At 39.3% G+C, this 18460-nt stretch overlaps 1 protein-coding gene across 3 annotated transcripts in view; it reads right to left on the bottom strand.

Annotated features, from left to right (window-relative positions):
* The window catches only part of MTMR10 (myotubularin related protein 10), a 67151-nt gene that overhangs the window by 20707 nt on the left and 27984 nt on the right, over positions 1–18460 (bottom strand). For all 3 annotated transcript variants that reach the window (XM_074966190.1, XM_074966191.1, XM_074966192.1), the window contains 3 exons: positions 16142–16278; positions 14431–14503; positions 12234–12376 (listed from right to left, as the gene is read on the bottom strand). In XM_074966190.1, the coding sequence (XP_074822291.1) occupies positions 12234–12376; positions 14431–14503; positions 16142–16278 (353 nt within the window). The remainder of the gene's footprint in view (positions 1–12233; positions 12377–14430; positions 14504–16141; positions 16279–18460) is intronic.

Below are 18460 nucleotides of genomic sequence, written 5' to 3'. Positions count from 1 at the left end.
AATGGGACTATCTAAACCAGGAGTGGGGAACCTATGGCCCCCGGGCCGCATCCGGCCTGCTGCTTCATTTCATCCAGCCCGTGGGAAGTCTCCGTGCCACGGGCTGGAAGCCCCGAGCCTGTCCCTGCGGCCCCTAGGTGCAATCAGAAAATCTCCATGCATGGCCACTGCCTCCCCCGGCGCCAGCTCCGCAGCTCCCATTGGCTGGGAACCACGGCCAATGGGAGCTGCAGGGGCAGCACCTGCAGGCATGGGCAACACCCGCAGGCATGGGCGGCATGCACTGCACAGAGCTGCCTGGCCCTTTCGCCTAGGGGCTGGACATGCCAGCCACTTCTGGGAGCAGCGCAGAGGCACAGCAGGCAGGGAGCCTGCCTTAGCCCCACTGTGCTGCCGACCAGAAGCCGTGTGAGGTAAGCGCCACCCGGCCAGAGCCCACACTCCGAACCTTCTGCCCCAGGTCGGAACCACCTCCCACACCCCAACTTCCTCCCAGACCCCACACCTCCACCCTCACCCCAACCACCTGCCCCAGCCCTGAGCCCCTTCCCACACCCCCTCCCAGAGCCTGCACCCCAACCCCCTGCCCTGAGCCCCCTCCCGCGCTCCAAACCCCTTGGTCCCATCCCAGAGCCCCCTCCTTCACCTCAAACCCCTCATCCCCTGTCCCACCCCAGAGCCCGCACCCCCAGCTGGAGCCCTCACCCGCTCCCACACCCCAACCCCTGCCCCAGCCTAAATCCCCCTCCCGCACCATGAACCCCTCATTTCTGGCCCCACCCCAGAGCCAAGGGGAAACCCTGAGTCTCTGCGCCCCCGCCCCCCCGGCTCTGTGTGGCGTGAGATTTTTCCTGTGGGTTAATGGCTCCTGATAGAAAAAAGGTTCCCCATCCCTGATCTAAACATTAAGATAGGGAGCTAGATTTTGAGAGGCAAAAGTACTTTTTATAAAGAGATACATTTTTAATTATTTGTGTATTCAAAGTTGTATCAAATTACATATGAAAAGTAATACAATGGGCCAGATTTTACAGGTACTGGGTGCACTCATATTACTGAATATTGTACTGATATTACTACACTGAAGTTGTAGGTGCTCACCATTTCTGATTTTCAGCCTTGAAGATTGTAAGCAAAAGCTCATGTATGAGGAAATGGAACCTAGCTATATATAGTGTGCCTCTTCACATGCCAAACATGCCATAAAATACAGTATCGCCACTTGGACTTGTCAAATATTATTTTGTTAAAGGCTTTATAATGAGTAAAGTCTTAAACCTATATTAAGACTTACACTAAGCAGTCCTATTCAGTAGCAAAGAGACATCAACAAGTTAATGTAATTTTAAGGGTGAAGATCATAAGTATGACTATTAGTTCATGTTGTTCAGTTTGGGTTACATTACAGGATGGTGACCCAAATACACAGAATTACAACTGCAGGGATCACACCAGAAAAATCACACCCCACCCTATTGGGTACTCTTTTGTACTTCATTAAATGTTGCCTATTACCTCTTTATTTTGCTACATTTTAGCCCCCATACAGCATAGATAGGTACATTTAGGGCACTATTTAAAAACAAACAAACAAACATTCTTTGCTTCCAAGGCGTTGAGAAAGTTCTCTCATGTTTTGTTTCACTTGTTATGGGGAAAATTTTCTTATAGTCATACACATGAAAACAAGATTGCTGGGACAGGCCATTAAGGGATTAATACAACTGATGGCACGATGCCTCAGAAAAGTCAGAGAGTACATTCAGGCTTAACTCTGTATGGGGATTACTACAGTATTTCTAGTCCTAAGTATAAAAGGAACTTAAAAGTGGCTATATTTTCATTTTGATTTGACTTTTGATGAGAACATTTTCTATTTGTAGAACCAACTTTTAATGGCTGCATACTGACTAATTGCAAACTATTTTTTGCACACTATAAATGTCACAAAAATCCTTATATAGTCTTAAAGGAACAGTTCCCTATACCTCTTCTCCTATACTACTGTTTTCAGTTCAACAATGAAACTACAGCACAAAACAGGTTAGGTCTGATGTCATTCCAGTTTAAGTAGTCACTGGAAAATTACTTCGCATGGGGGCTTTGAAACTGCTTACTTAATTAAGCAGATTCTTGTTTGGGTTTTTTGTTTGTTTCTTTGTTTTTTTACAGGTGGAGGAGGAGGGTTGGTCCATTTCTTTAAAAGTGCTTAAACTCTAGGTGAAACACTGGGTTCATTACAATACTGACTGTATACTCCATTTAGAAAACTATTTCAGCTATTTCATAGGGTTCCAAGGGTAGGAAAGGGCCATTAGCCATCACAAAAAATGGATAACTCCATTTGAATTGCTAGAAGTCATGCATGTGAAATCTCGATATACTTTATGTTTTATCATACAAATCTTAGCTGAAAATCAACATGACTGGCAAAGTAAGTATTCATTTTACTATCAGACTTCTATATTTCAGAAAAAGCTTCTTACACTGTTGCTATTTCCAGGTATGTAATTTCTGTAACATAATGAGCACCTTCTTTTGTCTATTAAAAGGATCACTGTAATCAATCTATTGCACTAAAACAAGAACAGAGGTCTGCAAATGTACAGATGCTGGGCTTAATTCTCTGATTTATTAATCAGTTTTACACTTGTGTAACTCCACTGAACTCAGTGGAGTTACTCCTAATACACATTTCTGCGAGAAGAGTCAAAGCCCCCTAGGTGTAGTAGTTTGATCAAGATTGGAGAGTTGAATTGCAAGCAAAGAAAAGGATATAATTTCAAATCAGAAAATTGAAAAGAGCTAATTTTAAAATCAAATATTTGAAACCTGGCTCCTTCTCCATTTGCCCGACAAGTCTTGAGTTCAGGATTTTGTGATATCACCACAACTACCTGAAACAGCGCCTTCCAGCATTATTTTAGGTGGCAGTGACCTTCACTGAGACAGGGAAATACTAGACTTTGAACCTGAGAAATAAGTGGAGGAGGGGCACCTTTTCAAAATCTTCATTTCAACACAGAATCACAGAAAGGATGGGAAACGATTTAGGTCACATACATGGTGCAGCTCTCTGTAAGGCTATGTACTGCATTTTTTCTAGTGCTTTGTCTAGTTCGGTTTTAACATATAAACAAATGTTCTTGTAATTTTTGAGTTGAAAACAAAAGCAATTATTTAAGATCCCAAATCACTACGAACACATATGTAAACAATCTTTAAAAATCACCTTTAATTTCCCTCTGGAACACATGCAAAACCTAAGAAAACTGAAATATTTATTAAAATTGGATAAGATTTAATTAGGTTTTCATATACCATGAAGCAAACAACTGGAACACATAAGATGGTAACTGCCAATTCAGGCCCTGATTCTGCATTGTGGTCTGAACAGGCCGACTGTTGCATCAACAGAGTCCCCCCAATGAAGTGAATAAAGTATCTCCCAGATGCAGTAGTCCACCTGTGCTGATCATAGTGTAGAGTCATGGCCTCTCTTTCTTCCAGATAAATGTTAACATTTTGTTCTGCTACAATCTTCACTTGGAATTTTAGACCAGTGAAATTAATACAGCCTATCAAACAACAATTTATTTGCTAACAAGAACTAAAGCCCTATTTGTGTTCTATCCATATAGCAGCTTTATTGCCTGGGACTTTAAAGACAAGCAAATTCCATAGTCCTAAGCAGAATGCAGTCAGAAGCTGAAAGCTCAATCTGAAGACAAACATGTTTTACCGGAAGTGTTCTTGTATCAAACTGATAAATGTTCAGCATTTTTCCCAACTGCAATTGTGCAAAACCAAAGATATTCAGAACCATCATTTAAAAAACAGGAGAACAGTTTTCACTTACAGGAGAGATTGTTAATTAAAAAGTAAAAATAATGGACTTAATTACCCCTATCAGTGCTCACTGTTGCAAATTACATCTCCCTGTACCAGCAGTGCCCCAAGAGCAATTCCACATCTTGGAAACACAGGTGATGTTTGCACTGCAATCACAGGTGAAAGTAAGCCGGTCCGGTCCAGTCCGGCGTACTGGCAAGAGCCAGTACACCGTGCTGGACAAGACTGGCTTCCCCAGACTGGTGCTTAAAATGCCCCGGGGCTCCCAGCCGCAGCCCTGGGGCCTTTAAATCTTGATTTAAAGGGCCTGGCCCCGCCTCTTCCAGTTGAGGCCACGCCCCCTGCTCAGGACTCCAGAGTATGGTAAGTCCTTTAAGTTACTTTCACCCCTGACTGCAACCCTCCCCACCACACTTCTAACAGAGGAGGATAGCTCTAATTTAGGATCCAGGCTCCTCAGCCGTCCCATTAGAGGAAGCTGCTTGAGGCATGTACCAGACAAGCACATTCCCTGGTTGTGCAGGCCATTCTACTCCCCAGTCCACACCATCTGCTTTTATGGTTTCACTAGCAGGATGCAGGCCCCCCTCCATGGCACTGCAACTGTAGAGAATTGCCAATGGAAAGGCATGTAACAAGGACTGAATCAAGTTCCATAATATAGTTTATTAATACTCCATATTTGCAAATCCTCTTTTGGCACAATGAAAAAATAACCCTCTTGACCCCCAACACACAGGCTACATCTACACTAACAGCTAGGGGTGTGATTCCAGCTCACGTAGATGTACTCGTGTTAGCTCTCATGTGAGCTAGCACGGTAACAATAACAGGGTAGCCGCGGTAGCACTGACAATGACAGCAAGTTCTAGAAGCAATGAGCTCATCCGGGGTTCAGGCGGATTTGAACTCAGGATGGCTAGCACAGTGTTGTCACTGCCCATGCTACTGCAGCTGTGCTACTATTTTTAGTGTGCTAGTTCAGATGAGAGCTAACACGCGTGTGTCTACGTGACTGGGAATCACACCCCTAGCTCTTAGTGTTGTAGCCTCAGACAACTGTCCACAGCTCTTATGCCATGCTCAGTCCAATTTCAAATGCTAAGAAAGTTTTCTACCACTTTGTAGTAATTCATAGGATATGTCTACACTGCAATAAGACACCCATATGGGTTCCTGGGCCTCAGGGCTATAAAACTGCAGTGCAAATAGTGGGCTTGGGCTGGAACATGGGCTCTTGGACCCTATGAGGAGATGTCTACACCGCAATTTTATACCCCTGCAGCTTGAGTCCCAGTCAGCAGACACAGTTACATCTGTTTTATTGAAGTGTAGATATACCCATAAAGGCCAATTATATGCAGCAGCTATTTGATTTGTGTGTAACAATACAGATAGTGTAGATAATAGGTAAGAGTATAACTATTTCTACACACTGAAGATTAAGTTGCGATTTTTTCTCATTTCAGAATCTTTGTTTATGCAAGCATGTTACATTATTGAATTGCACAGTATTTTCTACTAGGCCCTAAGAGAAACACTAAAATAGAGATTTTATTTTTTTTTAATTTACTTAACTGAGTTTCATTTTGAGAAATCACTCCAGGAGCCCATGTCTCCAAAGACTCTAAAGACATACATGCCCTGGAGATCCCAACAAAGATTATACCTTTTGTATTCCTGAACCTGACAGATAACTAATTTCGTGATTTGTGCAACAAATAATTAGTGTGCTCAGTCACCTTTTGTGTGAGCCAGTGATACAGGCCCACTGACTAGGACTGTCTGATGTACATCAGGTACTCCTAGGGGAATTCTGCACCACTACGCAATGCAGAATTTCGCAGAAATGAATGTTGTGCACGCAGAATTTCCTTTCCCCCTCAGAAATGGCCTGTGGTGCTGCTGACCACCACTAGTGGCTGCTGGACCTGGCGGAGCCCAACTCACACATAGAAGACACTGCTGGGGGGAGTGGGAGGGAGCTAGAGGGTTTCTGACAGCTGCCGTTCCCAGCATGCCCTGAGGGAAGGAGAGGTGCGGCGCACAGGAAACTCTGTGCAAGCCTGGGACTGAGCATCAGGCTGTTTCTCCTTCTGGATCCCTGGGGCTGTAGGGGGTGAGTGTCTGGGCAAGCGGGGGCCCCATGCCTGGGCTCTGGCAGGGGAGGGGGGGTGTGGGAATCTGGGCCAGGGAGGCCTAGAGCTGGGCTCTGGGTGGGAGGGGTTGTGAGTGCCTGGCCTCCGGCTGCGGTCTGGTAGGGGAAGGGGGCAGAGAAACAGGAAGTTAGTTGTCATAGGGGTTTCTTTAACTCTACTCCTAGGGGAATTTTTGAGAGTGTCTGTATTGTTACAGACATACTTGCTGACAGGTATTTTGAAATAAACTACCAAAATAATTGAAACTGGCGTGATTATGTAGTGTTATTTTGACAAATAAAATTTGCAGAATTTTAGTATATTATGTGTAGAATTTTTATTTTGTCACAGAATTTTTATTTTTTGGCACAGAATGCCCCCAGGAGTAATCAGGAGAAGCTACAACAAGCAGCAGAGGATAAAACTAAGGCAGTAAAAAAAAAGAAGCTGTTTAAAGGCATTTCAAATGAAAAATAAAGAACTGAAAGAGAGGATAATGCTGGAGCCTGAGAGGTTAAGAAATGTTGGGTCTCTGCAATACTGTCACTGTGTACAAAAGGTGACAACTAAAAACAAAAAAGAAGTGTCTCATCTCCCCTCCCCTGCTACCCCTAAAAATATTTATGACTTGTGGGGGAAGAGCTGGTTTTGATTGGACAGGAATAAGGATTTGGCCTGGATTACTTTTTCTCCTTTTCCCTGTATAATTACGTGTGTGTGTATATAATGAAAGAAAAGGAGTATGTAGCTCACGAAAGCTTATGCTCAAATAAATTGGTTAGTCTCTAAGGTGCCACTAGTACTCCTTTTCTTTCTGTGAATACAGACTAACACGGTTGCTACTCTGAAACCTGTGTATATAATATAGATCTCACACACCTCACACATTTTAAAAAAGCTTCTCAGAGGAATGGAGATGTGGGTGTTGGAGACTGGAAAGACTGAGAAATTGCAGATATATTTAGGCAGTAGGACACTACAGGGATGGAGATGTGGGTGTTGGAGACTGGAAAGACCGAGAAATTGCAGATATATTTAGGCAGTAGGACACTACAGGGCGTACGCCACTCTTTTGTACTGCCAAGTCCCACATTGTCAGGCAACATACCAAAGGCAAAATCTTGCAGCCACCAAAGTGATAATATCCCAGAATGACGCATCCCTGGTCAGTCTTATTTGACAGTTCTGAAATTGGTCCATAGTATCATTTAATAACCGTTCAATATTGTTGCACCAAATACTTACGAATTAAAATTAAGTGATATATTATAGTTAAACCTGTGCAATCAGTACAATATCAAACATTTTAAATTGTACTTTATATAGCCAGCTGCTATAATGGCCAGATAGCAGTCCTTTTTAATTATTACCACATTTAATCGTAACTGAAATTAAATTAAAATTCTTGCTTTTCATTAAACTGTGAAACTAGCCATTACTTCTCTTTTCAAGTTTCCTGGCTTAAGCCTTCCCCCAACCCTCTTACTCCTACTTCCCCTTCCTCCCACACCCATCTGGTTTTTCTTCTTTTGGAGGCTTCTCAGCTTTAATCTGAGGGCAAAACAGCTGAATCAAATTGTAAAATAATGATGGATCTGGAGATTTCCCCCATGATTCACTAGCCCAACCTTGTATCTATATTCTTCTGGATATCATGCCCCTTCAAATGGACATGTAACTTAAGAGTGCGAGGGAGCATTTAAGAAGTACATTGGCTGCTGTTTCATAGTTAAGACTGAAGCTAGCTTCTTATTATAATCCTGATTGTCAAACCCCTTCCTAATAATGTCCTCCAAAATAAATTAATCCTCCTGAAATTTCAAACATTCTGGCATCCTCACGTAAAAGTTTTCTGAGCAGTTTAGGTATGGGGTGTTTGTGGGGAAAATCAGAAAAAATGAGCTTTTAAAGTTGTATCATTATCATTAACACAGCATATTTGTTTATGGACACAGTCAAATAATCAACTATACGTTCCCTATATTGGCTACAATAGCTTCAAACTTATTATTTTTCCATTGTAGACACAGATCAGTACTATTAGTTCCTGAATGTCTCATACCTGCTGGAATATTAACAAATCGCTTTGCTACTAGAGCCTATTCTTCCTCCTCCTCCCCCACAAATATCCCCTAAGCTCACTCTCCTTAGGGATAGACCACATTCTTTGGGCCCAAGCCTTCAAACACTAACACACACAACCTGACTCAGAGAAACAGTCCAATTCATTTCAAGGGACCACTCACATGACTCAAATTACTCTTTTTTACAGGTTTTTACAGTATCAGGCCTCCAGACACCAAATATGTGAAAAGGTTAAGAGGAATTCAAAGCTAGTTTTTAAAATAATTTTATTCAAGTTTTTCTAAATACCTGCTTTTAAAAGTAAGTCACAGTCTCAGTTTGCAGAGTACAACACTTAAGTTGGCACAGTTTCCAGCAGTGAATACGTTCTTTGATGTTTACTGTGTTTAGATATCTCAAAGTCTTCTACAGACACAGTGAAAAGGTAAGTGTCTTTGTTTTGCTTCAACAGTGACTTCATTCATAACACAGAGGAACACTGTCCTAAGGGGATCATGCTCAGATCATGCTCACTCTGGGAGCCCAAGGGGAACTCCTCTGCTCTGACTTGCACAGCCAAGTTCAGTTATGCAAATTTTCCAAATTAAATGTCATGTTGGGGATCTGATTTATAAATCATTAAAGTTCAGTCATTACAACTGCTTCATTGGTAGGCTTCTGATTTTAAATGGAGGCTGCCTCAGACAATGAAACAGAATCTGTAACAATGGGTCAGGGTCAGTTCTACTATTTGACTTTTCTTCCCAATTATTTTAAACTGTCAAGAGAGGGAAAAAAATGTTATCTGGGACAACCTTTTTCTGTTATAAATCTCTCACATTTGTCTTCAGTTGAATTAGTCTGGCCAATTCACAGTTCATGACACAACTGCTGAGCTTTACGGTCTCATTACCCAATATTTGAAACAGGCATCCTTTAAATTAAGCTGTCCAATCAACAAGTCCTTGGAGGAATTTATAAATATACAATTCCATGCAGCTCATAGTTTTCATGAATAGTTCATAACCTAGCACAAGAAGTGGCACACAAATTAATTAGGCAAAAAATGATATAGCAGACACATACATATTTTGATTTTTCCCAGGGGAAAAGTTGGGATTTCTCTAGAACTTTATGTAGTGTAAAATACACTATGCCACCTTTGAGCCAAAGAAAACTCTAAGATTTTTTCCCAATAGAATTCAACAAGGCCCTGATTTTTAAAGATGTGGCCCTCTTTGCACCCACAAAGAGGTTGTAGGCAGAATTGTAGACATAATTTTGTATCCACAATTAATGTTGCATGGACAGTGCACAAGTAATATTAAAGGAGTACTCAAAATCGTAGGTGTAAAAAGGCTGGCTAGGCCCCCCTCACAAAGATTCACCAATAGACAAAATAATCTCTTACTCACTGCTGAAAAAAAGAAGCAGAGGCCAGATAAAAAGCATGCCACAACACAGATCTGAAAGATGTAAGCTAAACACCTGGAGACAGAAGCATCTGATCCAAGATATCACAGGTTCCTTCTTCTCTGATTATGCTACATCCTAAAATAATCTAATTAAACAAAATCCTGACTGGACCAAAACTTCAGTTACATATGTAAAGTGTTCTTATCATTCTGCATTAGCCAGAAAGTTGATTTTTTTTGTCATTTTGCCCTCTAGTGAGGCAAAGGTGCTTCTAAATGTATTTTGGTCTTCAGAATTATGTAGGAGCTCAGCATTCACATAATTAAAAAGTTAAGATTTTCAGTAACTGTTTATTTTGTTAGTGCCAACTAACTAGGCATATAAAAGTGGTGATGCCAGATAGAATATCCTGCTTGTACAAGTTACATTTATTTTCCTGGTTAAAAAAGAGAGGTGCAGAGAGCCAGAAAAGAATTCAACGGGAGAGGAAGGAAAGTCTACATCATCAGTATTGGAAGGAAATGTCAACAGTCTAGGTTGCTTGTTTGATGAGTACAAACCAGTTTGCAGGTCAGGAAATTCCCTTTTATTTAAACACTGAAAATAGGAATGCAGCTAATAAACTATCTAATCTGTTTTGGATGTAGGATTTTATAGTTTTTACATTCCCCCCCGAAGGAATCAGACTCCTTTTCTAAATCAGTCTTCCCAGAATTTAAAAAGCCCAGCACCAATATATCAGGAAGTGCCAATGAATGGTCTTGTTGTTCCGGCTTTACTGAACTCCAAACATTCACTTGGAATTTTTGACAAATTTGGAACACCAAGCATTTGCCAGAAAATACTTGTCCAGATTCCAGGAGGTATATTTAAATTTCAGCATTCTAACCTTTCGGTAACTTTAGGTTTCAAATTTCCAGTACATACTTGGAAGTACCTAACATTTTCCATTTTCAGCTGTAAAACAATCTCTACAGTGGGATATGTAGCTCAAATATATCATTTGACTGCAGCCTTGAAGTTTTAAACCAACCTTTAAAATACTGGTTCCCTAAGTCTGCAGTCAGTTTTTAAAGTAGAACAGATTTGATTTCACTAATGCACTGAAAGAGTATTACAAGAGGGGTGGAAATTACACAACAGTAAGCAAACAATGCAAGTGCACACTGGAAAACATTTGCACAAATTTCCAGTTTGCGCATGCACATGACTAACAACATACACATTTAGCTATGTGCACGCACAATAGGAGATTTTTGAGTTCACATCTGGAAAGGAACATATAAAGCAGATGTATAAATACACATCTAGGTGAGGTCTAAAAACCAGGCTTTAAGTTTTGATGATGCAGGAGACTGGTAATTGGCCTTCAACCTTTGGGTCACGGGTCTGAATCTGACCTCTCACAATGGCAAAAACAATTAATATCCAAAAGTTGTCTGCATATTTAAAGGAGTTCCATTTTCTAGGGAACAGGTATCCACATCAAAGCACATCACTATTATAATTAGCACACTTGATGACAGCTTCAGTAGAAAGAATGAATGGGAATGGAGACTAAACTACTCACCCTCCACTGAGGGTTTTCCAGAACAAAGTTGGTGTATACTGGGAAAATAAACACTTCCTGTACTGCACCTCAAGTGAACATACTTCAGACACGTGACGGGGCAAGGCCAGATGGCTATGGAAAAGTAGTGGGAGATAGATATATTAGCTCCAGGCTAAACAAATCCCTGGTACCAGGATAAGTGAAATGGCAGCTGCTCCAGGTCAATTAAGACACCTGGGGCCAATTAAGAACTTTCCAGAAGGCAGGGAGAAGGCTAGGTTGACTGGGACACCTGAAGCCAATCAGGGGCTGGCTGAAACTAGTTAAAAGCCTCCCAGTTAGTCAGGTAGGTGTGCATGTCAGGAGCTGTGGGAGGAAGTTGTGCTGGTGGAGAGACTGAGTAGTATACACCATATCAGGCACAAGGAAGGAGGCCCTGAGGTAAGGGTGAAGTGGAGCTTGAGAAAGTGAGGGCTACTGTGGGGGAAGTAGCCCAGGGAATTGCACATGTCATATTTATAAAAGGTCAGCTACCGTAGCTGATACTATTAGGGTCCCTGGGCTGGAGCCTGGAGTAGAGGGTGGGCCAGGGCTCCCCCCACCCTTTGCCCCCTGATTAATCACTGAGACTGGAAGACAACAAAGACTGTGTAAGGAAGGATAACTTCTCCTCACCTCCCTTGCTGGCTTATGATGAAAATGGCTCAGTAGACTGTGGCCCTTGTCTCTAGAGAGAGAAGGGTTACGTGGAGGGTCACAGTGAGCCTCTGACGCTAGCAAAATCTGCCAGGAAACGTGGGACTCATGGAGGTAAGGACAGAGCTTTGTCACAAGACCCTAGCTCCTTTAATCTAGAACCATTCAAATATCTACATATGCATTTTCTTGATGTATTAGTGAAAATATACTATATAACATCTTCTGTTACATCAATGTTTAGGCATATTTACCTCATCTGTACTAGAAAAGATTCACGTTTCATCCTGAGATGATTTTCTGTAACCAAATTATCTTAAAAACACTAGTATAGATACAAACCTGCATTTTAGAAAGACTAAAAGGTAGTTTTTAATTGGTGGGACTGAATTAGTCTTCTTTAATCTCTATCAAGGGCTTAAAACAACATGAGAAATTCCATAATACCAGAGATGGCACTGCAGGAACTCCAACACAATAAGGAATTTTAAGGAAAAACTGCATGTTTTTAATACCTTTTTTGCACTTTCAGGGCCCGCTTCATCAAAGCGAAATCGGACAATACGGAAATCTTTGCAATAAATAATTAATTCTGTTGGATTAAATTTAAGTTTCTGGTTGGGACCAAGGACCTTCTGTTTCCTCTTTGTGTCATTAACTAAAACAAAAAACAAACATTGTTAAAGATCAAGTATAGAATATACACTTAAAGAAAAATACTGTTAGTTACATTCAGATGACACCAGTAAGACTGTAAAAATTAATATTGTTTGAGTAGAACAGATGCAGCTCCTTGTGAGTCACATTATGATCAAATGTCTAGCTCTCCAAACACAACTGACTTATAGCTGTTGTCCTCATTTCCCCTATGTCCAAATGACCATTGGTGATGGATAATTATATTCCACAAACAAGGGATTTCACATTCAGCACCTCTTAGCAACCCATCTTGCCTCCCATGTTGTTCAGCATGAGTCCTCTCCTGACAAGGTCATTTCTTAATGATTGACTAATGAAGCATCATTACTAGGATGATATACAATTTGATCTCTGCCTATTAAAACCTGCTTGCTCAGTATGTCACTTTTTAAGGCATTTCACTAATAAAACCCTGACTTCTGTGTAAACACACTGACACTAATCTGTCCAAAATTTTGGAAGGGAAATACTGCACCCCTTCTAAACCCACCACAACTTAATTCAGTTAAAAAGGAAAGTGGACAACACAGCTCTGTGGATGCCTCTTGGGATAGAAATAGGGTCAAGTAGCTCACCTCTTCACTCCATCCTAATACTATCCACTGTTTGGCTATGGAGGATTAGGAATCTATGCCAACCCTTGCAAATTTCTCCCAGAGATGACCTCTGTTAATGGAATCAAAAGCCAATTTCAAATTGACAGAGACCACCTATTATTTTACTTCCTTGGGACAAATGAGTAACGGCAAAACAATCAATTGTGGAGCAGCCATTCCTGAAAGTGGCTTGCTCCCATGCAAATAGATTACAACTCTCCATGCAATCCACTAATCTCCAATATCTGGGATAGATTTTTAAAACCATCGGAGACATTAATTGCTCAGTAATTCCCAGGATAATTTCTGTCACCTTTTCTATATAGTGAAAAAATAACACCAGTGAACCAACCTGCAAGAAAATATCCTCTATTATTTATATTAATAATACCAATTAATATTATAAATATAATATTTATATTATCAATTGCTAATACCAAGGCCCACCAAACGATACAGTCTTTATAAACATCTGCAGAGAGAATATCCTCATCAGGAGCTTTGTTATGGAGGTGTTGGTTTATCAAAATTCTATCTTATCCAGTGGAGAGAGGGGGACCATTCCAGAAAGAGACATCAGGCAAGGTCCAATGAGAGAGACTGTATCAAAAGGCTGATAGATGGGAGTATCAGTATAATGCTGCTCATCCTGTAATTTTGACAATCTTAATAAATACTATGGGAGCTTATGCAGGTCCAAAAGCTGGTCCTCCAAAACTGGATAAAGTTTCTCTCTAATTTTAAACTTAACTAATAGATTCCACTTAATCTGCTTTAAAAATTTATATCTTCAAAATAAGGAATAAAACACACTCGGGCCATAGTTTCTGGCAGAAGACAGAAATTCACCTGCAGAGGATGCTGATTAATGTCCTGTTTAAAAGCCACTATAAAGTTAAAGAAATAAGATCACCTTAAAATCAGAACTGCAATATAATGTATTTTGTTGTGTATGGCTCAATTGGCTTGGTGGCGGGAGTACCATCTATAAATAATTGTAATTCTGATAATCATTGGTTATCTTTTTTCAATTTAAAATCTTAAGGTAGAAGAGATGTTCAATTATATGCAAAACAGTTATAAATTAAATGGAAAACCAACAGTTGTTAAAAAGGCACTGTTTCTTGAACAATTATGAATTCAGAATTGTAATCTCACATACTTTAAAAAGCACATGGAAACCAAATTTAATGCAAGTCTTGCAAACTTTCTCATTTGAATTTTATCCAGTCTTTAGATTGCTTTTCTGATTTGTACCTAAATTTAAATTAATTTGTAACTTCATAGAAAGACTAATGAAATTCAACCTTACCTGTGCACGATTGTGCCTTAATATAGAAAGCAGCTAATAATTTTAACTGTAACATACAAACTCATCTTTTAAGCTTTTCACCATACTTAAATGACTTTTCCATACCTGTGACAACTTGTTCAATGCATGTTAGCGGCACATCATGTTCACCAAGGAGGAGGTTTTTGTAATGAAATTTCTGGAACAGAAACAAACTCATGATATATAACAGGAGCTTTACAGCAGTACTGTTTTTACAACACAATTTAGAGAGAACACTGACAGATATTTCTCAAATAAAAACAATGTGGATTCTATATAAAAAAAGTTAAACAGACAATATTTACTTAGAGTTTTCTAGCCTAATCATGAATCATTTCAGCATCAAACTGACTGCAATTTAAGATGAAAAACCATTACTGCAACTATGAAAAGAAAAATGCACGTCACCTTCCATGAGCAAAGTCAAAGCTTCCTTTTTATAACACCAGATGTAACAAAATAGATTACGTGTGGAGGATTGCTCCTCAGAGCAGCTACAGACCCCAGGTTGAAAACTTCAGAAACAGTACACTGAGCCCAAAACATAATTATATATGCTGCAATTAGCCATCTGCTACTATTGTCACATACTATTTTACAAGTGTAGGAGCTACAAAGAGTATAAGCGTGCAAAGGACTGTAATTTTTATAGTTTACAAATTTAGTTTAAACTCAGACCACTTGAAGAGAGCAGAGAAATATTATCAGATCACTTCAAATCTAAAATACCATATTGTGCGTTTTTGTAGGAAAGAATGAGAAAAATGACCGCAGAAGAAGAGAGAGGCAAAAAATGCATTTGATAAGGAAATATAATGCTAATTTAACATATTAATTTAAAAGTAATATGCCTTTGGAGCCTTATATATTACTGGTCTCCAAAACTAAGACACTGAATATCATGGAATAGAATTATATTAAACTTTAAGGCTGTTACAGCTATGATTTCCATGCCACAAAATACAAATACAATAAATTTGCTTTGTCATAAAAGCCATGGCCTTTGTCACTCCACTAGTCACTACTGAGCAAGACTCCTTCATGTATTTTCACTAATGTAGTTAAATACACGTCCAGGCAGGCAACTGAGTACTTTAAAAAAAGTTGCAAATGATTACGAAATTTTTATTGAAAAAAAAGTATAAATGATAACTCAGTTTCAACAACCTTTATTGTATTAAAAATATTCTTTGTCAAGATATTTACAAATTAAACTAAGGTTATGACTTTTGCATGTTTTGCCATGCCCTTTCCCTTTTCTGTTATGAACAACCAGCCTTAATTGTTATATATTGCTGCCTCTGTACTAAATATGATCATTTCACTAGTATCTTGTCCTCTCCCTTACTGACTTCAATAGGAGTTGGGCACATATTAAAGATTTTGCTGAATTGGTGCTTATATCTACATAAAGGAATCTTGGAATTCTCAGAATTCAGTAAGGTGTTCCATTATATTTTCGAACGAATAGTAAAGTGTTTGGCTTTTTAACAGCACTTCCCAAAACACCCTCCTGCAAACAGTAGCTCGCTGTACTTCCATCATTAACTGCTTTGATACCATAGTTCAAATGACGTGGAAAATAATACTCTGATGTCAAAAACTTACGATCTGTAGATACAATAGGGCAAATTAAGGATTGGCACACCAATAATTCAGGATGGATATTTGAACTTCCTTTGTTTTATAGAATGAGGCTAGACCTCTCAATTACTTGAGGAATTTATTGTGGTTTAACCGAATCTATTTTATTAATCCTATTTATCATGATGTATCAATTGTGAGAGAAACAAACCTGAAGTGGCATGGGATCATCCGTAATAAATGAAATCTTGAAGTTACTGCAAACCAATTTCCCCCAGAGATCATACTGACTTGTATCTGTTGCAATACATTTTCTCACAAAGTTGACTTCATTTACCACAATTTCACCTAAAACAAAACCAGAAAAAAAGAGTAAGCTATTTAAATCTCTTTAAAGATAGAAACATTGCAAGTTGGTGATTTCAAGTAAGGTGTTCCCCTTAACCTTTATTTTCAAATGGTAGGTCAGAAAGCATACTAACTTGGATTTTAACATGAAAGCTGATCAGTGGAAACCAGAACTGTGACCTTTTCATTGAACCACCACTTATAATAGTACCGAAAGAAAGAGAATTAGGAAATAATTAAAAAAACAAAACAAAACCACACTCCTGAGTCATGAGTCTACAGGTCCATGAAAATTGTGATATGCCACCACTGAAGTGTTTTTGTTTTAAAGCAATGATAGCTTAAAATGGAAAATGATTAAGAATGATTTATTTAAAAAGCCTCAGCTAAAATGTATGGTATGTATTATATGTCAGTATGTTTCTAAAACCTGTACTGTTTAAATTATATTACAGTTCTTTTATGAACCTGCAGGATCCCAAATTTCAGAATCAATCATCAGAAAGCCAACTTGGTTATCAACCAAATCCTCATTTGCACATCTAATTATCTCTGATTAGTACTTGGATATTTAGACTAATATTCAGAGTAAATCCATGAAAGATGACACACGAGTTGTAAAAAACACACTCAAACATATCACTCTCCTTTTCAGAGCTTCTACTGACCGGCTGATTCATGAGACTAAAATGTTCCTTTGGTAAAAGAGGCTACTTAAAATGCATATATTTAAATTCATCCAGGATTTTTCCCAGACAGAAGTCTCTCAAGTACAAAGAATAGTCTAGGAGAAACTATGCTTTAAACAAGAGGAACACACAGAGGCCAATCATATGGAAAGCTATATTCAAAAAGCCTTTATAGCTCTCCTCCAACAATTCTACCTATTAGCATCTGGAATTGAAGTTCCTGGAAGCTAAATTACAGCCTACATACATCCGATGAAGTGAGCTGCAGCTCACGAAAGCTTATGCTCAAATAAATTTGTTAGTCTCTAAGGTGCCACAAGTACTCCTTTTCTTTTAGCCTATGTACAGCTTCCCCCATTTTCCTTCAGGATGTGCAATCTGTTATTTTCTGAATCTCCACATATAAACAAAATTCTCTTCCATATCAAAGGAGCCACTTGTATTGTTATAACACTTCTGTTGTCGGCTGCCACAGGTAACAAGAGCATGCATATGGAAATTTAAGTTTAACAGTTTAAATATTTTCAGTTATTAAAGTATTAAATAGTGCATACGACTGATTGACTAGTGATGAAGACTAACTTGCTCATCTAGGGCTTAATTCTGCAAGGTTATCTCCAATTGCCAGACCTGACGGGGACCTGATGGTGCTCAGCACCTTGGGCTCTGGGTGCCCAAAAGACTTTAGCATAATATACTTCATAGATTACAGTTAAATGGCAGCAGAAATCATTTACAGAATCAGACATGCCAAAAGACCTTATTGGGTCACCCACAGTCCAGCTCCCTGGTCAGCACATTTTCCAATATTCTTCCCAATGTAGTTATCACTTGGGAACATTATAACATTTCAGTGCTTCCAAGAAACTATTCCGCAACCTAATACATCTTACTGTCAAGATGTTTTTCCTGATATACCATCAACATAATCCCCAAATTGTATACTTTATATTTTCTTGTAAAGTACCACCAAATACCACATTAAAATTCCTTTCAGTCGTTGGTGCTAACAACCTTCGTATACTTTACGCGATGTTCCCTGCCACACCCCCTGCCTGTATTAGTCTCTTAACCAAACATTTTTGGGTCTTTCCTCATACGTGAAACCTTCCAGGGCCTTTATAATTTAGTTGCTCTTCTCTGAAGCTATCCAATGTACCAATATTTCCCGAACAATGTGGTGCCCAGAACCAAATACACTATTTCCCTTAATACTCAAAGAAACATATCATTCAGAATGGCTGATTAATACATGCTAAAAATTTTCATGTATGGTATTCCTTTACTGTTCTGTCAACTGGATTTTATTTTTTTAAACACCGTGTTCATTCCTTACAGTTGTTCAGGCTTCAGTTTTATAATTTTCTTGTTATATGACTTTGTAAATGTGTCTTTTTATGAAGCAGTTCAATAAGCTGAGAGTCAGCTTATTGTTTCGCTCTTTTATTAATGGACCTCTTTATCGTCATTAGTGCACCCATGCATTTGTAAAA

Source organism: Natator depressus, chromosome 10, assembly GCF_965152275.1.
Source record: "Natator depressus isolate rNatDep1 chromosome 10, rNatDep2.hap1, whole genome shotgun sequence".
In the NCBI taxonomy this organism is placed as follows: Eukaryota; Metazoa; Chordata; order Testudines; family Cheloniidae; genus Natator; species Natator depressus.
This window is presented reverse-complemented; position numbering and strand designations above follow the sequence as displayed.